At 35.4% G+C, this 17,529-nt stretch overlaps 2 protein-coding genes across 2 annotated transcripts in view; one reads left to right on the top strand and one right to left on the bottom strand.

Moving 5' to 3' along the window:
* Positions 1-17,529, bottom strand: part of LOC114245537 (brahma chromatin-remodeling complex ATPase subunit) — a 28,605-nt gene that overhangs the window by 10,363 nt on the left and 713 nt on the right. The window contains exons 2-15 of the mRNA XM_028177740.2: positions 7,787-8,361; positions 6,746-7,001; positions 5,997-6,080; positions 5,783-5,871; positions 5,100-5,238; positions 4,740-4,929; positions 3,834-3,972; positions 3,573-3,747; positions 3,220-3,327; positions 2,877-2,997; positions 1,717-1,849; positions 1,315-1,396; positions 798-955; positions 329-506 (exon numbers count right to left, since the gene is read on the bottom strand). Coding sequence (XP_028033541.2) covers positions 329-506; positions 798-955; positions 1,315-1,396; positions 1,717-1,849; positions 2,877-2,997; positions 3,220-3,327; positions 3,573-3,747; positions 3,834-3,972; positions 4,740-4,929; positions 5,100-5,238; positions 5,783-5,871; positions 5,997-6,080; positions 6,746-7,001; positions 7,787-8,361 — 2,427 coding nt within the window. The remainder of the gene's footprint in view (positions 1-328; positions 507-797; positions 956-1,314; positions 1,397-1,716; positions 1,850-2,876; positions 2,998-3,219; positions 3,328-3,572; positions 3,748-3,833; positions 3,973-4,739; positions 4,930-5,099; positions 5,239-5,782; positions 5,872-5,996; positions 6,081-6,745; positions 7,002-7,786; positions 8,362-17,529) is intronic.
* LOC149501431 (zinc carboxypeptidase-like) lies at positions 8,372-17,521 on the top strand. The gene is made up of 6 exons (XM_089733424.1): positions 8,372-8,840; positions 8,902-9,224; positions 9,290-9,404; positions 9,895-10,109; positions 11,440-11,524; positions 17,047-17,521. The coding sequence occupies exons 1-6, from the start codon at positions 8,459-8,461 to the stop codon at positions 17,307-17,309; spliced, it is 1,383 nt and encodes a 460-aa protein (XP_089589550.1). The 5' UTR covers positions 8,372-8,458; the 3' UTR covers positions 17,310-17,521.

Raw genomic sequence — 17,529 nt, 5'->3', positions numbered from 1 at the left:
TAACAAATTAGGTTCAACATAATGATGTCACTATTGTAGTAGGGCAATAAACGAAACAAAAATATACAAAATTGCTACTACACTCAGTGGGAGGAGTCTTTAAATTGTGTTCTTAGAATTCGATAAACTTGAAATTGTAACAACTGATACATAATGTACATTTTTGGTAGTAGGGTAATGTGGAAAACAGTTGGTGAACAGAATTTATTTTAAATAAAATTTCTATTAATAGGCAAAAAATTAATTTCTTTTTTTAATTAAAATTAACTCCTAGTGGTAAAGTGTGTATAAAATTATTCTTATCTATTCGCTTTAATATAATATGGACCTTGGCTAGAACTCCCTTATCCTTGATGACGTACTCGTAGGTAGTGAGCAGCACATTGAACTTGGTGGATCGCATCTGAGCTTGCACCAGGCGACGTGACTGCGGAGAGCCCTTGTACGAAACGACCGAAACTGTAGGAGCCCACTTCTCGAACTCCAATACCCAGTTTGAAAGAGTACTGCATGTTAAGCAAACAACATAAATTCATTTGAAATCTATAATTTTAGGAAAACTTTAATGTTATAAAATATTTATTAACATCAAAATAATAATTGTTTAATTGATACTTACGGTCATCTAGTGATTAAAATATGTAATAGGATAGTAGTGTACCGTAGTCAATTAAAAAACAATAAAGTAGTTCTTGCTCAACCGTCATCTCATTCGGTTTATGAGATTCTACATGAAGTAAGATTGTTTCTAGTGGTAGTGATTTATACAGCAAAGCATGTTCGTAAATTTTACTTACCTCAACGGTACGATAATTAGATAAGGTCCATTCACTTTCTTCTTTTCCATGAGGTAGGTGACCAGTGCAATAGTCTGAATAGTCTTACCCAGGCCCATCTCGTCGGCCAAAATTCCATTAAGATTATTGTTGAATAGTGACACCAACCATTCCAAGCCCTGTGAGCACAAAGTTAACGATATAATGTTGGCAAGAATACAGGTTTGAACAAGAACAGATTAAGCATGATGAATAATTTAATAAGATGTTAACTATTAATTCAAGCATGAGATAGATTTTCAAAAAAGTGCTTGGTAAACTTTTATATTGTAAATGTTGTTTGTAAATTTCGATTAAAAACCTTTAAATGGTCTTGTGATGTTAATAGCTCCATTTTCACTTGTTTTTAATATTATGTTCAACATATTATCTGTAGATTGCAAATAAATTTAAAAAATCACATTCAATGGCATGATGAGATCGTGGGTATTGTGGATAATAGTGTCGTCATTAACGTTAGACATTCAGATAAAAATACCTTTATTTGATATTCTTTGAGATTTCCGTTCACTAGAATACTAGCTTGTTCTGTTACGGACTCGTGAACTGTGTGAGCAATGCTGAAATCGAAATATTTAATATGAATAGGGTGCGTTCAACAAATGCGGAAATTTTAATGACAGTTGAAGTTCTTTTCTTCTCGTAAAAGCTTCATGAACAGATACAATGGTCTTTGTCACTGCCAAACTTATATTTTGAAAAAAGGTTAATTTACCCTTTGAGGCAAAAGTCATGTTTGTTTCGCGGCAAAAATACTCAATAGGGCGTTACGTACTTGTGGCGAATTACAACAAACACGTAAAATTAATTAATGTGATTGGTTTAGTTTTTTTTTTTTAATAATATTATATTGTAGATAATTCAGTAACTGAAAACATACCTGTAGTAGGTCTGTTCCTCAGTTTTATATTCATCGTCCTCGACTTTGGCCTTTTTAATCATATCTCGCGCTTTCTCTTCGTCGGTTTTCTCGCGATCGCCTCTGTCGTCTCTGTGCCTGTCTTTTCTCTTTTCTATAAATTATTAATAGTACTACATTATTGTTGCTGCTCCGGTCACCGTTCTCGTCGAACCTGTCGCTTGCGACGAAGGGCTCGACGAGTAAATTAACTCTCAGACACAGCCCACTGAGTTTCTCGCCGGATCTTCTCAGTGGGTCGCATTTCCGATCCGGTGGTAGATTCTCTTGCTAGGGTTCGTGTTAGCAACGTCGTCAGGTTTGAGCCCCGTGAGCTCACCTACTAGATAAGGTTATGCTGGAATAGCCTCTCAAGGCTATTAGCTTAGGTTTTAAAAAAAAAAAAAAATTTGTTGCTGCTTACTCAAGTTTTACATGATTTCAGTACAATGAATGATGTTACATAACCTAACTACTTTTGATCTCAGATTAATATTATAAATAGGATTGAATTTAGTATATAAAATTTAGCTTGTAGAAGACAATTTTGACCACTGTGACCACATACAGCTTACATACCTAAGATATTTCGTTTTTTATTGTAACATAATTAGTAGCTAATGCTTGCGGATAAATACACGTGGAAGGACAGATTGAACGCCCGTAAGGTTAGGTACCTACCACCTATTCAGTTTCATTACACAGTGTATTCCTCGATCAATACATTCTTTCGTGAGCAAGTACCTATGTATATCTTTTAAAATGGGTACTTGTCTGCGGTATTTCAATGCCAATATAGTAGCATCACTTGATACGAGTACACCAGACATCATCATATCTGTGGTACCAACTATGGTTTTGTTGCAGTGATACCACTAATTACAATTTTATATTTAATTAAAGAGCGATCAAATAGAAATGTTAATAGCGGAGCACCAGCGTATGTTTTGTCTCGAACTCAACGGAATAAAAAAACATTTTGCGAGTACCGACGAATATTATATATAGTGCGATGCTCCAGCGCAGGACCGTATCAGCGCAGGGCCGCACTCAGACTCGCTACAGCACTCCCCTCCGAGATCGCTACATATATTTTAGGCCACAACAATGAACATAATACATACTATAAAATAATAGCATACCATCATCGTCTTGGCTGTCGTCACCAGAATCATCGGAATCAGACATTACTTCCCATCCAGGGTGGGTCTCCATCCAATCCTTTAATTGAGACAGCAGCGGCGCATCTTCACCCTTCAGTATCTACGAAGTATTCAATAGGAAATTAAGTCTGTTCAAGTGAAGTTGTAATATTAAACATATTATAATTTGTACTGGTTGTTTACAATTTATTCTTCTCTTAAATATTTCAATATTAGTGTTTCTCATTAAATAGGTGAACAAATGATGTTTTTAGTACAAGTTTGTTTGGGTGTAACTTCTTTAAAACAATTGTAAAATTGTTTTATAAAACAATATTTTTACTTCGCCAGACTTGGGATCCACGACGCTGACTCTTGAGTCTGAAGTCTGGGAGCTGTCATCCAAAGCGTCAATCTCTCCACCTTCCAGCAACTTCTTCTTTCTTGATTTCTGCAATTACAAACAAAATTTTACTAAAGAAAATAGATATTTGTTTATAGTTTCTTGATATACAACCTATAGTTTCTATATACACGTTATTATTATTTTTTTATTGCCCTAGTAGGCAGATGAGCATACGGCCCACCTGATGGTGAGTGGTTACCGTCGCCCATGGACCTCAGCAATGGCAAGGGCAAAGCCAAGCCGCTGCCTACCGCTTACATTAGAAGATAATAGTATAAAAAAGTAATTACCCTCTTCCTCCGTTCCTCTTCTTGTTGTTTTTTACGTTGCTCTTGCTTGTGCTGCTTGACCATCTCGGTAAGGCTGGCTATATACTCATCAGTCTGTGACAATAAGAACGCCAATCTTTTGTCTTTCTTTTGATCGATCAGTTTACGGTAACCTTCTTCGTCTTCTGCCATTAACCTGTTATGACAAAAGTGTTTAAATGGGCATGTTTCGGAAAGTAATCAATTATTTGTATGTCTTAGTTAATATTAGTAAATACTAACCGCCGCATGCGCTCTTTTTCTATGCGTTCCTGTTCTTTCTTCTGTTCTCGTTCGGCGTTAGCGTGATAGTTCATGATTGATTTATTGATGCGTGCTGTTTTAGCTAGGTTGTTACGGTGATATTCCTTGAAATCCTTAACTACAATACAATAGTGTTCAAAATTAATGATTAATTATTTTATTTAGAATACTATTTTAAATATCGACTCTCGTCATCGTAGCGAGATAAAAATAATCTATATATTAATACGTGAAGCAAAAACTTTGTATCCCTTTTTACGAAAATTGCGCGGACGGAGGAGTATGAAATTTTCCACACTTATAGAGAATATAGAGAAGGAGTGCACAATGCTAATTTTTTTTTTAAATAATGCTTAAAAGATACATTAAATCAATTAAAGAAAACATTACACACACTACCATGTATTTGACGCACACACGCATGCATACTATTTATTTATTGTCAAATTTTTGTTCTTGACGTCTGTGGTCAAATTGTCTTTATTAATATTTTTTATAGTGTAGTCTTGGCGAAATTCGTAATTATAGAAGTATAAAATACAATCATAATAGTGTAAAAAATTACAATTCCAATTAATTACCTATAGTCGAATTTCGACTACTGCGGGACCTCTAGTAATAATAATAGTACTACTTTAAGTAATACGCTGATAAAAGATCGATCTTATCGATCGATTTTAAGAAAATAAACGTAGGTACATTACAAATCTCACTAAAACACATAAACTCCTAAATAAAATGAATCTTAAATGGTTCACATTTCACAAACATACAATTTTTTTTTGTAATTTAACTACGAAACCCTACAAATTTAGATGCAACTCATAGAACATAAACAGTTACGAACTGTATAGTACTATTATAACAATGTAATAAAACATTTACCGTGCTGAAGAACTGTTTGTAGGAATTCTTGGTGCTTTTGTCGTCGTTTCCTCTCGGCCTCCAGTTTTTGTTGTTTCTCAAGTTTCTCAGTGGCTCGGGCCTCTCGCAAACCTTGTCGTTTGGTGCGCTTATAGGCCTTTATGTTTACAGCGGTCTCTAGTGTTGTATCACGGCGGACTTGACCTAATATCTAGAACAATTTTGATTAAAATTAAAGGCACACTATTAAAATGGACCAATATAAATTTTTTTTTCTGTGTTTGCACGCAACTACTATATAATCAAGGTTTTCTTATCACAGTTTACTTATAAGACACTGTGAGGCGGAAGTACGGGAAATTACAATGAAGTAAAACACACCTCTGAACGTAATTGCTTTTGGAAATTAATCACTCGGAGTGCTCTGAGCTCGATTTGAGCTTGTAACCGAAGGTCGTCAGGCATATTGGCGGGTAGGTTTGATAATATTTCTATACGATGAGCTATTCGTGCTGCAATCCTGAAAATTTTAATTATTTATTTATTTATTACACTTCATGTAAAATTTACATTGGCGAACTTAATGCTTAAGTCATTCTCGACCAGTCAACCAAAGGTAGTGCAGAGTAAATAGTGGTAGGTGCAATGAAATTTATATTAAGCTACAAATACATACACAAAACATATATGTATATACACACAATAACATATACATACATACATACATATAATAGTATCACGTTTGTTGCATCTACTATTGTGTGTACCATTTCGATGCCTCCAATGAAGACTACGCTAACTCCAAATTCGTAGATTTACAGGAGGAGCATTTAAACGAAAAAAGTTGATAAAATCTTTATTATTGCAGATATATTTATGGTTTTTTTTTGTGTAGCCAGCTCTTGTAGCCAACTCTTGTTTCGAACCCCATTAATAATGATTAATTGTAATACTTTTAACATAGTGAAGCGATTTGCGTGAAAAACGAAAATTTCAAAATTTTGAGTTAGAGTAGTGTTTATTGGAGGCATCCATTTGTAATAAGTTTCTTGCTTTCATGTTACCTGTTTTCTCTTTCGTTCAATATCTGCACGGGGTCGATTCCGACAGGTTTGGGCATGGTGGTCACACGATTTTGTTTGGCTCCAGGTAGCTAGACAAAAGATTTTTATCTAAAGTAATTTCACCGTGGGCATTACGATACGAATGTGAAGTAATTTTGACGCAAGTTACAGAAGTAAAATAGTCTGCTCATGGAGAATTATAAATAAAACTCACCTGCTGCGTTTGTGGAGTCCCGGGAGCTCCAGGAGCCGAGGGACGCAATGGCGCGGGGCCACGAAGCGGCACTCCACCCACCGGCTACGACAGATAAATCATAATTAGATTGTATTACGTTTGTTTATCTATACTAATATTATAAAGCTGAAGGGTTTGTTTGTTTGAGCGCGCTAATGTCAGGAACGATTGGTCCGATTTGAAAAATTATTTCAGTGTTAGATAGCCCATTTATCGAGGAAGGCTATAGACTATATAACATCACGCTAAGACCAATGTAAGCGGAGCACCAATAAAGGGGTTTTTTCCCTTTTGAGAGCTTCCACTGCTTGCGCTGCGGAAACGGTTAAAGTTTCGCTAAAATAATGTCTGAAAAAATTGTTCCCCTTTAAAAGATCTAAAAAAAGTCCGCGACAGCATATTATGTCTATATATTAAGGTTGGCTCACTATAACGTTTTTTATGCATCATTTTTTACATATATAAAAAATATGATCGAATTAATAACTTCCTCTTTTGAAGTCGGTTAAAAAGCATGATTTTGGTACCTTAAATAGCTCCTTAACATTCTATTATTCAAAAATATTTTCACTTTCTACGTAAATGAAGAGACGGGTAATATTTAGCGTTATGCCAAAGTAACTATTCCACGCGGACGAAGTCGCGGACAAAAGCTAGTATTTATTTATAATAAAAAAATATTTTCCATTCCAGAATTCAAGTGATGAAACATGAATATAATTAGTTACCGGATTAACAAGGGGGGGCGTGTGCTGTGTAGGTGGAGCCATTTGTCCAGTCATGGGCAGCGGGGTGGGAGGCGCGCCGCCGTGCGCAGCGGGAGGCTTGCCCGCCGCGCCCTGCGCCTCGCCGTACGCGCCGCTCGCGGGCGGGGTCGGACACTCCGGAGGACTCTCGCCGGTACGTTTGCCCGTAGCCAGGGCGGCCACTTGCGGCGGCAAGGGTTGATTTCTGGCGAGATTCCGATACGCCGAAATCTGTGCTCTGCGACCAACAAAATTATTGTGATTGAAAGCATATTACTTAACAAATAGTTCAACTAAATCAATTCGTTGGGATGAATCAAACTCAATCAATATTTAACTATTATCACTACATAGTATAAAACAAAGTCGCTTCATCTGTCCCTATATCCTATGTATGATGATCTTTAAAACTACGCAACGAATTTTGATTTTGAAGAAGAAGGTTTATATGTATATCATCCATTAAATAGTGGAGAAATCAATAATAAATTACAGTTTCCGAAACGAAGCGAGGGCGGGTCGCTAGTTTTTGTATAATATCAATACTTTATTTAAATGGTATTTAATAATCGAAGTCGGATTACTGCTTTTTAAAAACAAAATTTTCGATATGCTTTTTGTAATATAAATTCAGCCAGCGCTTTTCCGTATTCAGGTTCTTCAAGCACCGGTCACTGTCCTCGTCAACTCGTCGATTAAGACTAACTAGAACTAACCCCTAGACACAGCACACTGAGTTTCTCGCTTGATCTCTCAGTGGGTCGCGACTTCGATCCAGTGGTAGATTCTCTCTAATCTTTTTTAGTTGGCGGAATAGATCCCGGTTTAACTATGGCCAGAACCCATAGACATCTCCACATGAATGCTGCCACTCATCCTGAGCGATCTCAAATCGTATTGTGTAACGGCTGTCCTAATCTTTTCAAACTGATTTTGTGGCGATAGCTCATGACTTCTTTAGGCATAAAAATAGAGGATCGTAGTGCAAAATTAATTTTTTAATTTAATTTTTTTTATACTTACTTTAACTGACAGAGTTGCGTATTTGAAAAAAGTCCTTTACTAGGATCTTGTGGATTTGAGCGGGCTCTAAGAGCTAATAACTGTGAATAACGGGGATCTTCTTGGAGACCTTTTTCTTCCATGGAATCGATTGCACGTTGAAGAGCATTTAGATTGTCGGGCCCAGTAACAGGAAGGGACCCTTGCATGGGTGAAGAGGATGGTGGAGCTCCATTAGAAGAAGAAGACGACTGCGGCGGGCCTTGTCCATGAGGCGGCGTCTGAGCTGAAGGTGGGTGCTGCATGGGCCCGGTTGTAGATGCGCCCCCTGAGGTAGGTTGACCGCCACTTTGGGCAGGTGGCGTAGAACCAGCCTGTGGTGGATGGCCATAAGGCCCAGTATTCGCACCATGAGGTGGAGGCCCTTGACCCGGCATCATTGAGTGATGAGATGGCATATGTCCAGGAGCGCCGGGTGGCATACCCTGTCCAGGATGTACACCGTGCGTTGGAGGTCCACCCATTGGCATCGGTCCGCCTAGAGGACCTTGAGGACCGTTACCGGACGGCGGTGCTCCACCCATCGGCAGTTGACCCTATAATTTATAATTGATACTTAAATTTTTGCAAATAGATCAACAAGACTTATTTTACACACATTAAAAAGATACTAAACTAATTTCAAGACGGATCATGGTCAGCAAGATTGATTTGAAACTTCATAAAATGAATGTTGTCAAAATCCTTTTTTTAATGTTATCCTTTAAATTACTAGTTTTCGGAATTCATAACTACAATTTATATGAGGTGACAGCCTTTAATGACATAGAAAGAGCTTTATTATACTCAATGCACATGAAAGAGGGCAACATAATTTTTCTCAATAGCGTTACCAGTGAAGCAACTATTCCAATGAATGTTATTGTCATTGATAAAAAAGTAAATTTCTTTGAAAAAAAACTCGATAAATTATACATTGAATATACATTAAAGGAAACAAAATCAGAGTATGCAATTTATTATATTAGAATTACATTGCGATGTGCCATTTGTAGGTTCAAGATTTTGTTTTTTGTATTATTATAGGTTAAAGGATTTACTACAAATAAATAATTTTACAAAATATACATGGATAGAAATACAAAAAATGATGAAGCACCTTTCTACTGAACAGAATAGCATTGTCGAGGCAATACCTATTGGCAAAACATATGAAAAGAATAATGTTATTGTCTTTAAGATATCCAAGGGCAAAAAGAAATGTGCTGCTTTTTTTCTTGGTGGTGAAGATGCAAGAGATTCGAATTCTGCAGTTATCATACTGAATCTAATCAGGGGAATTATAGGCAATAAAATGATTTTCAGTACTCTGTTGGACGAGTTAGACATGTATTTTCTACCAGTTTTAAATCCTGATGGTTTACGATATAATTTGCAAAAGGTACCATGTACTTGGATTTAAGTCAAATTTCAAATACCATTTACATAATATCATCAATCTGATAATAACATACTTGATTACAGAATATTCTGTGGTCTAAAAATAGGCAGACCATACCTAATAAGTTCTGCAAGAAAAAGAAAATTGCCACCGGAGTTAATGTTGACAGAAATTGGTTACTAAATTCAGTAGAAACTCGTAAATATAATAATTATAGTAATATACCAAAGTTATTTAAATGATGATATTCTCTATACTTTCGCAATATGTTTCCTGTTTCACCATCATACTTTTTTCATGAAAACAAGTATCAGAATAGGTTGTAAAATTTAATATGTCTATTAATAATTTGATGTAGAGAATCAGACCCGTCATACCTAGATGATTCTAGCCTAGTTATTATGAATGGATACTTAAATAGTTTTCTTTTATATATTTGTTATTATAATTCAAATAATGAGACTTTATGATTAATTTTAATGAAAGTTTGGCAAATAATCACGCAATGACACATTAAGACAGATCATAATAATTAAGATGTATCCTCAAATTTTCAGTTATAAAACTCCATATTAACTATATAATTTTGTATTAAAATTATAAAAACTAAGAACAGGAATATGCTCTTGCTATCACAAGAAAATCATTTTAATAGCATCAGCACCGTTAATATTTTCTTAATTTTTAGATAATAAAGAATGCAACCATGTTTATCAAGGTGCTAAAGGATTCACAGAAGAAGAAACAAAGGCTTTGTCCATTTATTTAAGACAAATTTCTCAAAATCTGATTACTTTCATAAATTTACGGAGTTTTCACCAAATTATTAGTATACCATACAGTGACAAGGGCCAATTTTCAAACAACGATGCAATTTTGGTGAGAAATTCCACAATATTTTATTACATATTAACTTCCTAATCAAAGGAAAATGAATTCCGCCACTCTTGAAACATTAAGGTGAGGTCTCAATTATATTATACAATGGCAATCTCACGCTTCAAACCAGAATAAATTACTGCAGAATAGGGCATATAGGAGGAATATAGGGCATAATGTACCCTATTATTTATTTATTTGAGATACTAACATTACATCCATATATATATATATAATATAATATTAATGTTAGGTAAGCAAAAACCAAACAAGTTTCTCCCAACTACATGAGTAGTTAGTGAACAAAAATAATTGAAATTTACAAAAAGGTAATAAGACAAAACAAAAAAAACTACTACGAATCAGACCTAAACTACCATAATTACTCAAATTTATAAAAACTATGGGTTATATTTTAATTATAGTCCCCGGCACGTAACTTGGCAAGAGTCGCTAGATGCGCAGAAGTCGTTTTTTAGGTCTCTTTGGTTGTCAAGCGGGACGCGGGGAAAGACGCAGCACCGTTCCCAGCGCACGATTGGTGAGTCAGTCGACCCTCCCCTCCCGCACCGCGTCCATGTTCCGTTCGCTCCCGGTTACACATGCGCCTACTAAAGTTGCAGGAACCCTTTGTTTATATTGAGTTTTTGTTATAAGTTGTTATTATTGTTTTAAATTTAGTTTTTGTTAAGAGTGTTATTGTTTTAAGTTTGTTTGCAATGCCAGGACCCAATACCAATGACCATATAGTCGATTCAGTCACTGAGCGTTTTATTATTTACGCCAGTGACGACAGCGACTCTTCGTTATATCGATGATGAGGAGCCAACTCCTTCTACCAGCTCAGGTGCTACCATAAATTTAATCCAAGGGGTAGCACTATTAGAAAATGATAGTGACGAAGGCGACACATAATTTTTAATATTAAGTATATTTTTTTAAATAAACTTCTTAACTTTTAATTATATTTTATTTATAACACCTAATACACTTCACCAATTCCTCTCTTTTCTTTAACTTTCTTCTAAACACACAGGCTTAAAAATAAATTATGGCAAATAAAAAATTTAATAAAATTAAATTAAATTATAATGCGGCAATAAGAGTGACCATTTTTTTGTTGCAATGTACACTATGCGCGACATTACCCCCATTACACCAAAACCTTGCCAACTTACGTGCCGCTTACTATACAGAATGATGTATGTGTGTCATAGAAGACATTCTTAAGCACATGCAGAATTTAAAAACCAGTATATGGTACAAGTCCTCCATGCATTTTATCTTTTAGAGCAAAACATAAACACTACAAATTAAAATAAAACAGTCATAGTTATTGTTATTTTTTTTTCAGATGGAAATATTAAATACTGTATGTGAGAAGATTCATAAAATTCATGGGGTGTCATATTTTTATGGCAATACTGCAAGTTTAATATGTAAGCCATTTTTATCACTGTTTTGTTTGTTTTTGTATATTGAGGAGTAAAAGGCTATTTGGTTTAAGTAACATTTGTAATTAAAGGTGCACCAACCCCAGGTGACTGGGAGAAGGGCGGCAGAATAATGATGTAATTAAAAGTTTGTTCTATTTGATGTTAGCATCAACAATTCAATTCAATTATGTTTACATTATTCAAATAGTTGTAGAAGTTTTTTTTAATGGTATTTTCCCAAATTTTTAACTTTAAATGACTCTCCTGTAAAGATTCACAAATATCGCATAAACCAAATAGCCTTTCACCCCTCAATATGATCTGTGAAGAACTTTGGTTTATGTGTTTCTACATTTCTTCTATTCAGCCTGTCTAGGATACCACAGTAGGTATGTGCACTTTCTGTAGATACTTATTTTACATTTTAGGAGTTGAACATATAGTTGCCCCTCACTTCGAATTTATTTCGACCCTTTGGAACTTTTGTCATTCTCCTGACCTCTATCCTTATCTTTAAGCATGTCTCATCAATCATAATTAAATCATAATACATAGTCAGGTCATAAATTCTGTCACATGTTTAATGTAAAATAATTGAAACAAGTTTATTCATTATGTAACCATTCATATACCAAAATGAACTTAACAAAACATAGATTCTTATGACATTAAAGTTTATTCAAAATGACCTCCGTGATTTTGAATACAGGCCTTCAATCTGCGCGGCCAGTCGTCTATCGCAGCACGAACGAGGTCCATGTCAATATCGGCGGCTGCCTTAATCAAGGATGTCTTGAGTGACTCCAAATTGGGATGAGGCTTTTAGCACGCCTTTTCCTCCAAGTGTTGCCATATCTTGTAATCTAACGGATTCAAATCTGGACTGGAGGAGGGCCAGTCTTCGTGCCGGATGAAGTCGATTTCACGCGCCGCCAGCCAGTCTTGTGTGCTCTTCGCTCTATGAGCTGGCGCCGAATCTTGTTGGAATACTCAGTGCTTGTTATTGAACATGGTATGAGAAACAGGTTCCACAAGGTTCGTCAGGACTGTATTTTGATACACAATTGCATTCGTTTTTACACCTTTCTCACAAAAATGTACCTCTGTTAAGCCCCAATAAGAAACTCCCAACCATACCATGAGCGAGGATGGAAAATGACCTCGTTGGACACGCGGAATACGGTTGCTCGCTTCTTCACTACTGTGTGCGTACACCTTATCATTTTGTTTGTTGTAGCTCTCTTCTACGGTAAAAATTTTTTCATCCGAAAAAAGAATTTCCCGATATTTTTTTCCCGCGTACCGCTTCAACAAAGCGCGGCATCTCTTCAGTCTTAGGTCCATTAGACGAGCATTCAAACGATGTCCTGTTTTTCTTCGATATGCCCGAAGCCCTAAGTCTTCATTTAACACCCTTTTCACCGTGGTTCTGCTTAACCGCATCTGAAGGGCCAACAGTTTCTGCTTACGTTTGGGATTTCTTTGAATTCGCGCCTTCACAGCTTTTATCACTGCTGGAGTCCTAACAGACCGAGGGCGACCACTTCTTGACCTGTCATCTACACTAGTCTTCATTGTATCGTTTGATGGTACGATAAACGAATCTTTTGGTTATATTAAAATTTTTCAGTATGTTAAAAATTTGAATCGGCGCGTAACCGCAACGATGCAACGCAATAACTGCCACACGGTCTTCTTTAAGCGTCCACTCCATATTTCAAAATGAGTAAAATTCTAAAAGTATACATTTTTATTTTCATGAACAATTCGAAATTCGAATTCAATAAGCTTTTTTGTGGCCAGCATTCTAAAAGAAAAGTTTTTACTGTGTGACAATACTTATGACCTGACTAGGTATAATGGAAATTAAAATTAACACAATTTATCAAAGTATAGAGAGTATAATTATAATAAAGCAGTTTTGAAAAATCTTATACAATTTGGATAGTTTCTTGGTAAACACAAATGGGCATTGAATAATGTGATTTGAATTTTTTTACATTTAAAAAAAATCTGTGTAGATAAATTTTATTATTATAATTGATTTAAAAGGTCAGAAGGCTTAAAAATAAGGAGCCATTGCCTCAAAAATTTATAACTTGTGACATGATGCGCATCCTTTCATAAATGTCACCAGATCAGTTAATAAATAATTTATGTTTTTTCTAAGACCTTGAGTATACGTTTTGAAGTCGTCATGGCCTAACGGATAAGACATAAGGTGCATTCCTGTTGTGCGATGCATCGGTGTTAGAATCTCAGGCGGGTATAGTAAGCAGCACGTAAGTTGGCAAGGTTTTGGTGTAGTGGGGGTAATGTCGCGCATAGTGCACATTGCAACAACAAAAAATGGTCACTTTTAATGCCCGCATATAATTTAATATAATTTATTTTTAAGCCTGTGTGTTTAGAAGAAAGTTAAAGAAAAGAGAGGAATTCGTGAAGGGTATTAGGTGTTATAAATAAAATACAATTAAAAGTTAAGAAGTTTATTTAAAAAAATATACTGAATATTAAAAATTATGTGTCGCCTTCGTCACTATCATTTTCTAATAGTGCTACCCCTTGGATTAAATTTATGGTAGCACCTGAGCTGGTGGAAGGAGTTGGCTCCTCATCCTCGACATAACGAAGAGTCGCTGTCATCACTGGCGTAAATAATAAAACGCTCAGTGACTGAATCGACTATATGATCATTGGTATTGGGTCCTGGCATTGCCAACAAATTTTAAAAAATAAGACTCGTAACAAAAACTAAATTTAAAACAATAATAACAACTCGGAACAAAAACTCAATATAAATAAAGGGTAGCTACAACTTAGTAGGTGCGCATGTGTAATCGGGAGCGAACGGAACGTGGACGCGGTGCGGGAGGGGAGGGTCGACTGACGCACCAATCGCGCGCTCGAACAGGTGCTACGTCTTTCCCCGCGTCCCGCTTGACAACCAAAGAGACCTAAAAAACGACTTCTGCGTATCTAACGACTCTTGCCAAGTTACGTGCCGGGGACTATACCAATATTCCTAATGAAATACGTACTAAACAAATGTTCACGATTGACTTCCACGGTGATGGAATAACATCGTGTAATAAAAATCAAAGCCGCAAAATTATAATTTGCGTAATTACTGGTGGTAGGACCTCTTGTGAGTCCGCGCGGGTGGGTACCACCACCCTGCCTATTTCTGCCGTGAAGCAGCAATGCCTTTCGGTTTAAAGGGTGGGGCAGCCGTTGTAACTATACTGAGATCTTAGAACTTATATCTCTAGGTGGGTGGCGCATTTACGTTGTAGATGTCTATGAGCTCCAGTAACTACTTAACACCAGGTGGGCTGTGAGCTCGTCCACCCACCTAACCAATAAAAAAAGCAATCATTAGGATCGTTATACCCGTCTTATTAGATGAAACGATAAATTTTAAGTTTTGCGTCATTTTAAGTCATTTTGATTGACGTCAAACAAAGACCAAACATAATTAATAAAAAATAATAGCAATTCAAGATTTTTAAACTTAAAAATTGGTTTGCGGTAAACCTTCTGGCCTTGAAATTGGTTTTTTTTTATTGCTTAGATGGATGGACAATCTCAGCCCACCTGGTGTTAAATATAAATATAAATATTTTACTAACAATCACGCCACGTTAACTGGTCCCGTGATAAGTTCGTCAAGAACTTGTGTTACAGGTACCAGATATCGGAAATAAATGTAAGATTTTTATTATACACATACATATATTTAATAAACATCCATAACCCTGGAAAAGACATTTATATTTATCATACAAATATCTTCCCTTGGCGGGATTCGAACCCGCGACCCCCTAGTGTAGTGACCATGTCACTTACCACTACACCAGACGGACGGACGTGTTAAGTGGTTACTGGAGCCCATAGACATCTACAAACGAAAATGCGCCACCCACCTCGAGATATAAGTTCTAAGATATCAGTATAGTTACAGCGGCTACCCCACCCTTCAAACCGAAACGCATTACTGCTTCACAGCGGAAATAGGCGGGGTGGTGGTACCTACCCGTGCGGACTCACAAGAGGTCCTACCACCAGTGTTTATCAATCAAACAAGATTAAAACTGTTCAATACCCACTAGAGCACTGCTGCAATCATTTTGCATAGCAGCAAACTTGTTGGTCGCAACATACATACCGTAGATAAACAAGATAAATATATTTTTTAAATTAGCACCCAACAACTATTCAGACTAAATATCTACACAGCTAATAAAATTAGAAGCTAGTGTTATCAATAGCCATGGGCTATACAATCAACAAGTTTCTTGTATTTTGTTCTCACCCTTCTAATATAATAAACATCTAATAAGATATCTTCAATATTGCATTTGAAAATAAGTGGCCAAGACGTCTTGGTCTAGGTAATCAATCCCAGGTGGCCCAGCAACCGTCTCAATAATAATGAGTGAGATGCATAGTTTACATCCACTTCATGCTGGATCAGCTTACTAGCAAAACTGCTGCCTCATGTATGTCTAGTACTAGTAAGCTATGTACTCATACCCATCATTATCATCATACCAATGTGTTTCTATTTCTACTGCAAACTGTTTATGTCTGTTCGAGGAGTTCAGGTTATGTTTACTTTTGAAAAGTTTTTTTTTTATTAGCACTGGCCAGAAGTATTTGAGAATGCTCTAGAGAATGCCACCCACATTCCTTTTTTATTTATTTATTATTTATTATTATTATTTATTGCTTAGATGGGTGGACGAGCTCACAGCCCACCTGGTGTTAAGTGGTTACTGGAGCTCATAGACATTTACAATGTAAATGCGATAATATGAGTTCTAAGGTCTGGAAGGAATATTTTCTAAATTACTGAAAATATTATTGGTTCACCTGTGATATATTAATAAATAGATGGATATTTAATTCCAGAATATGGTTTATAATATATTTAAGCAAAAAAATGCCTAAACTGCTTTCTTTGAATGAGTTTCCCAGTTCACAGAGAAACACCCATATGATAATAAAACACATATAGTCATACCATTAATGCATTTATAAAATGTAGTATGTCAAGGCTAAGTATGTGAATAGCTATTGGTTTTTATTTATTAATAGTCTTGAGTACAGGGACAGGGTAAATTGCTGTAAATAGCAGGATAAAATTTGTTGTTTCCAGTTACATGGCTTATCTGGCACTAAATAGAATTATCTTTTCATCATAAACAAGCAAATATTATCTAGCTGAATTTTTGAAAAACAGCTATCTCAGAAAAAGACGATATTTATTTTTAAACCTACCAACTACATAATGAACCATTCAAAGTTATTCAATATAATAAAATTAATCTATAATTAAATGTCAAATAAAAGATGAGATGATAATGATAAAAATGAGATCACAAAATTGTTAAATATTCAGAATATTGCAAGTATTAAAATGGAAATAATACACATAAGAATAATAATAACCACAAAGGCAGGCAATTACTATTATTATATGTAATTATGAAGATTTAAGTTATTTTTGTACTTTTTTGCAGATAACTTCTCAGGTAACTCTGCAGACTGGGTTAAAAAGGAACTCAATATACCAGCAGTATTCACAGTATATTTAAACTATGAAAATTCAGTATATCCTCATAGAAATAATGTTAAGATATTAACTGATATATATTCTACAATATTGGAAGAAACATTACATTTAACTGAAAGTTTATATGAACCATTATTTAACAGTATTGTATCTGTTAATTCAGACTTTATCATATTATTACTATGCCTAATTATCTTTTCTTGTAACTAATTTGTACATCGAGCCTTTTTAACCAAAACATAAATTGCAGCAATCATAAACTTACTACATTCATGCATGATCATTGTATTTTTAATATTTTAATACTGTAATGAGATTTCTTTGAATTTCATAATAATAAATTCACTTTTCAGTCATTAATTAAATTAAAATGTATTACTCTGAAAAATATTTTTATATGTGTTTTTAAGTATATAGGTTGATAAAATTG

This window comes from Bombyx mandarina, chromosome 15, assembly GCF_030267445.1.
Source record: "Bombyx mandarina strain Sakado chromosome 15, ASM3026744v2".
Classification (NCBI taxonomy): Eukaryota; Metazoa; Arthropoda; class Insecta; order Lepidoptera; family Bombycidae; genus Bombyx; species Bombyx mandarina.
This window is presented reverse-complemented; position numbering and strand designations above follow the sequence as displayed.

Excerpts from the sequence above, each read along its gene's own strand:
- LOC149501431 (XM_089733424.1), top strand. The coding sequence starts at position 8,459 with ATGGTCAGCAAGATTGATTTGAAACTTCATAAAATGAATGTTGTCAAA. Across the intron at positions 9,405-9,894 it reads ACTAAATTCAGTAGAAACTC|ATAATAAAGAATGCAACCAT; the intron begins GTAAATATAATA and ends CTTAATTTTTAG. Across the intron at positions 11,525-17,046 it reads CAATACTGCAAGTTTAATAT|ATAACTTCTCAGGTAACTCT; the intron begins GTAAGCCATTTT and ends ACTTTTTTGCAG.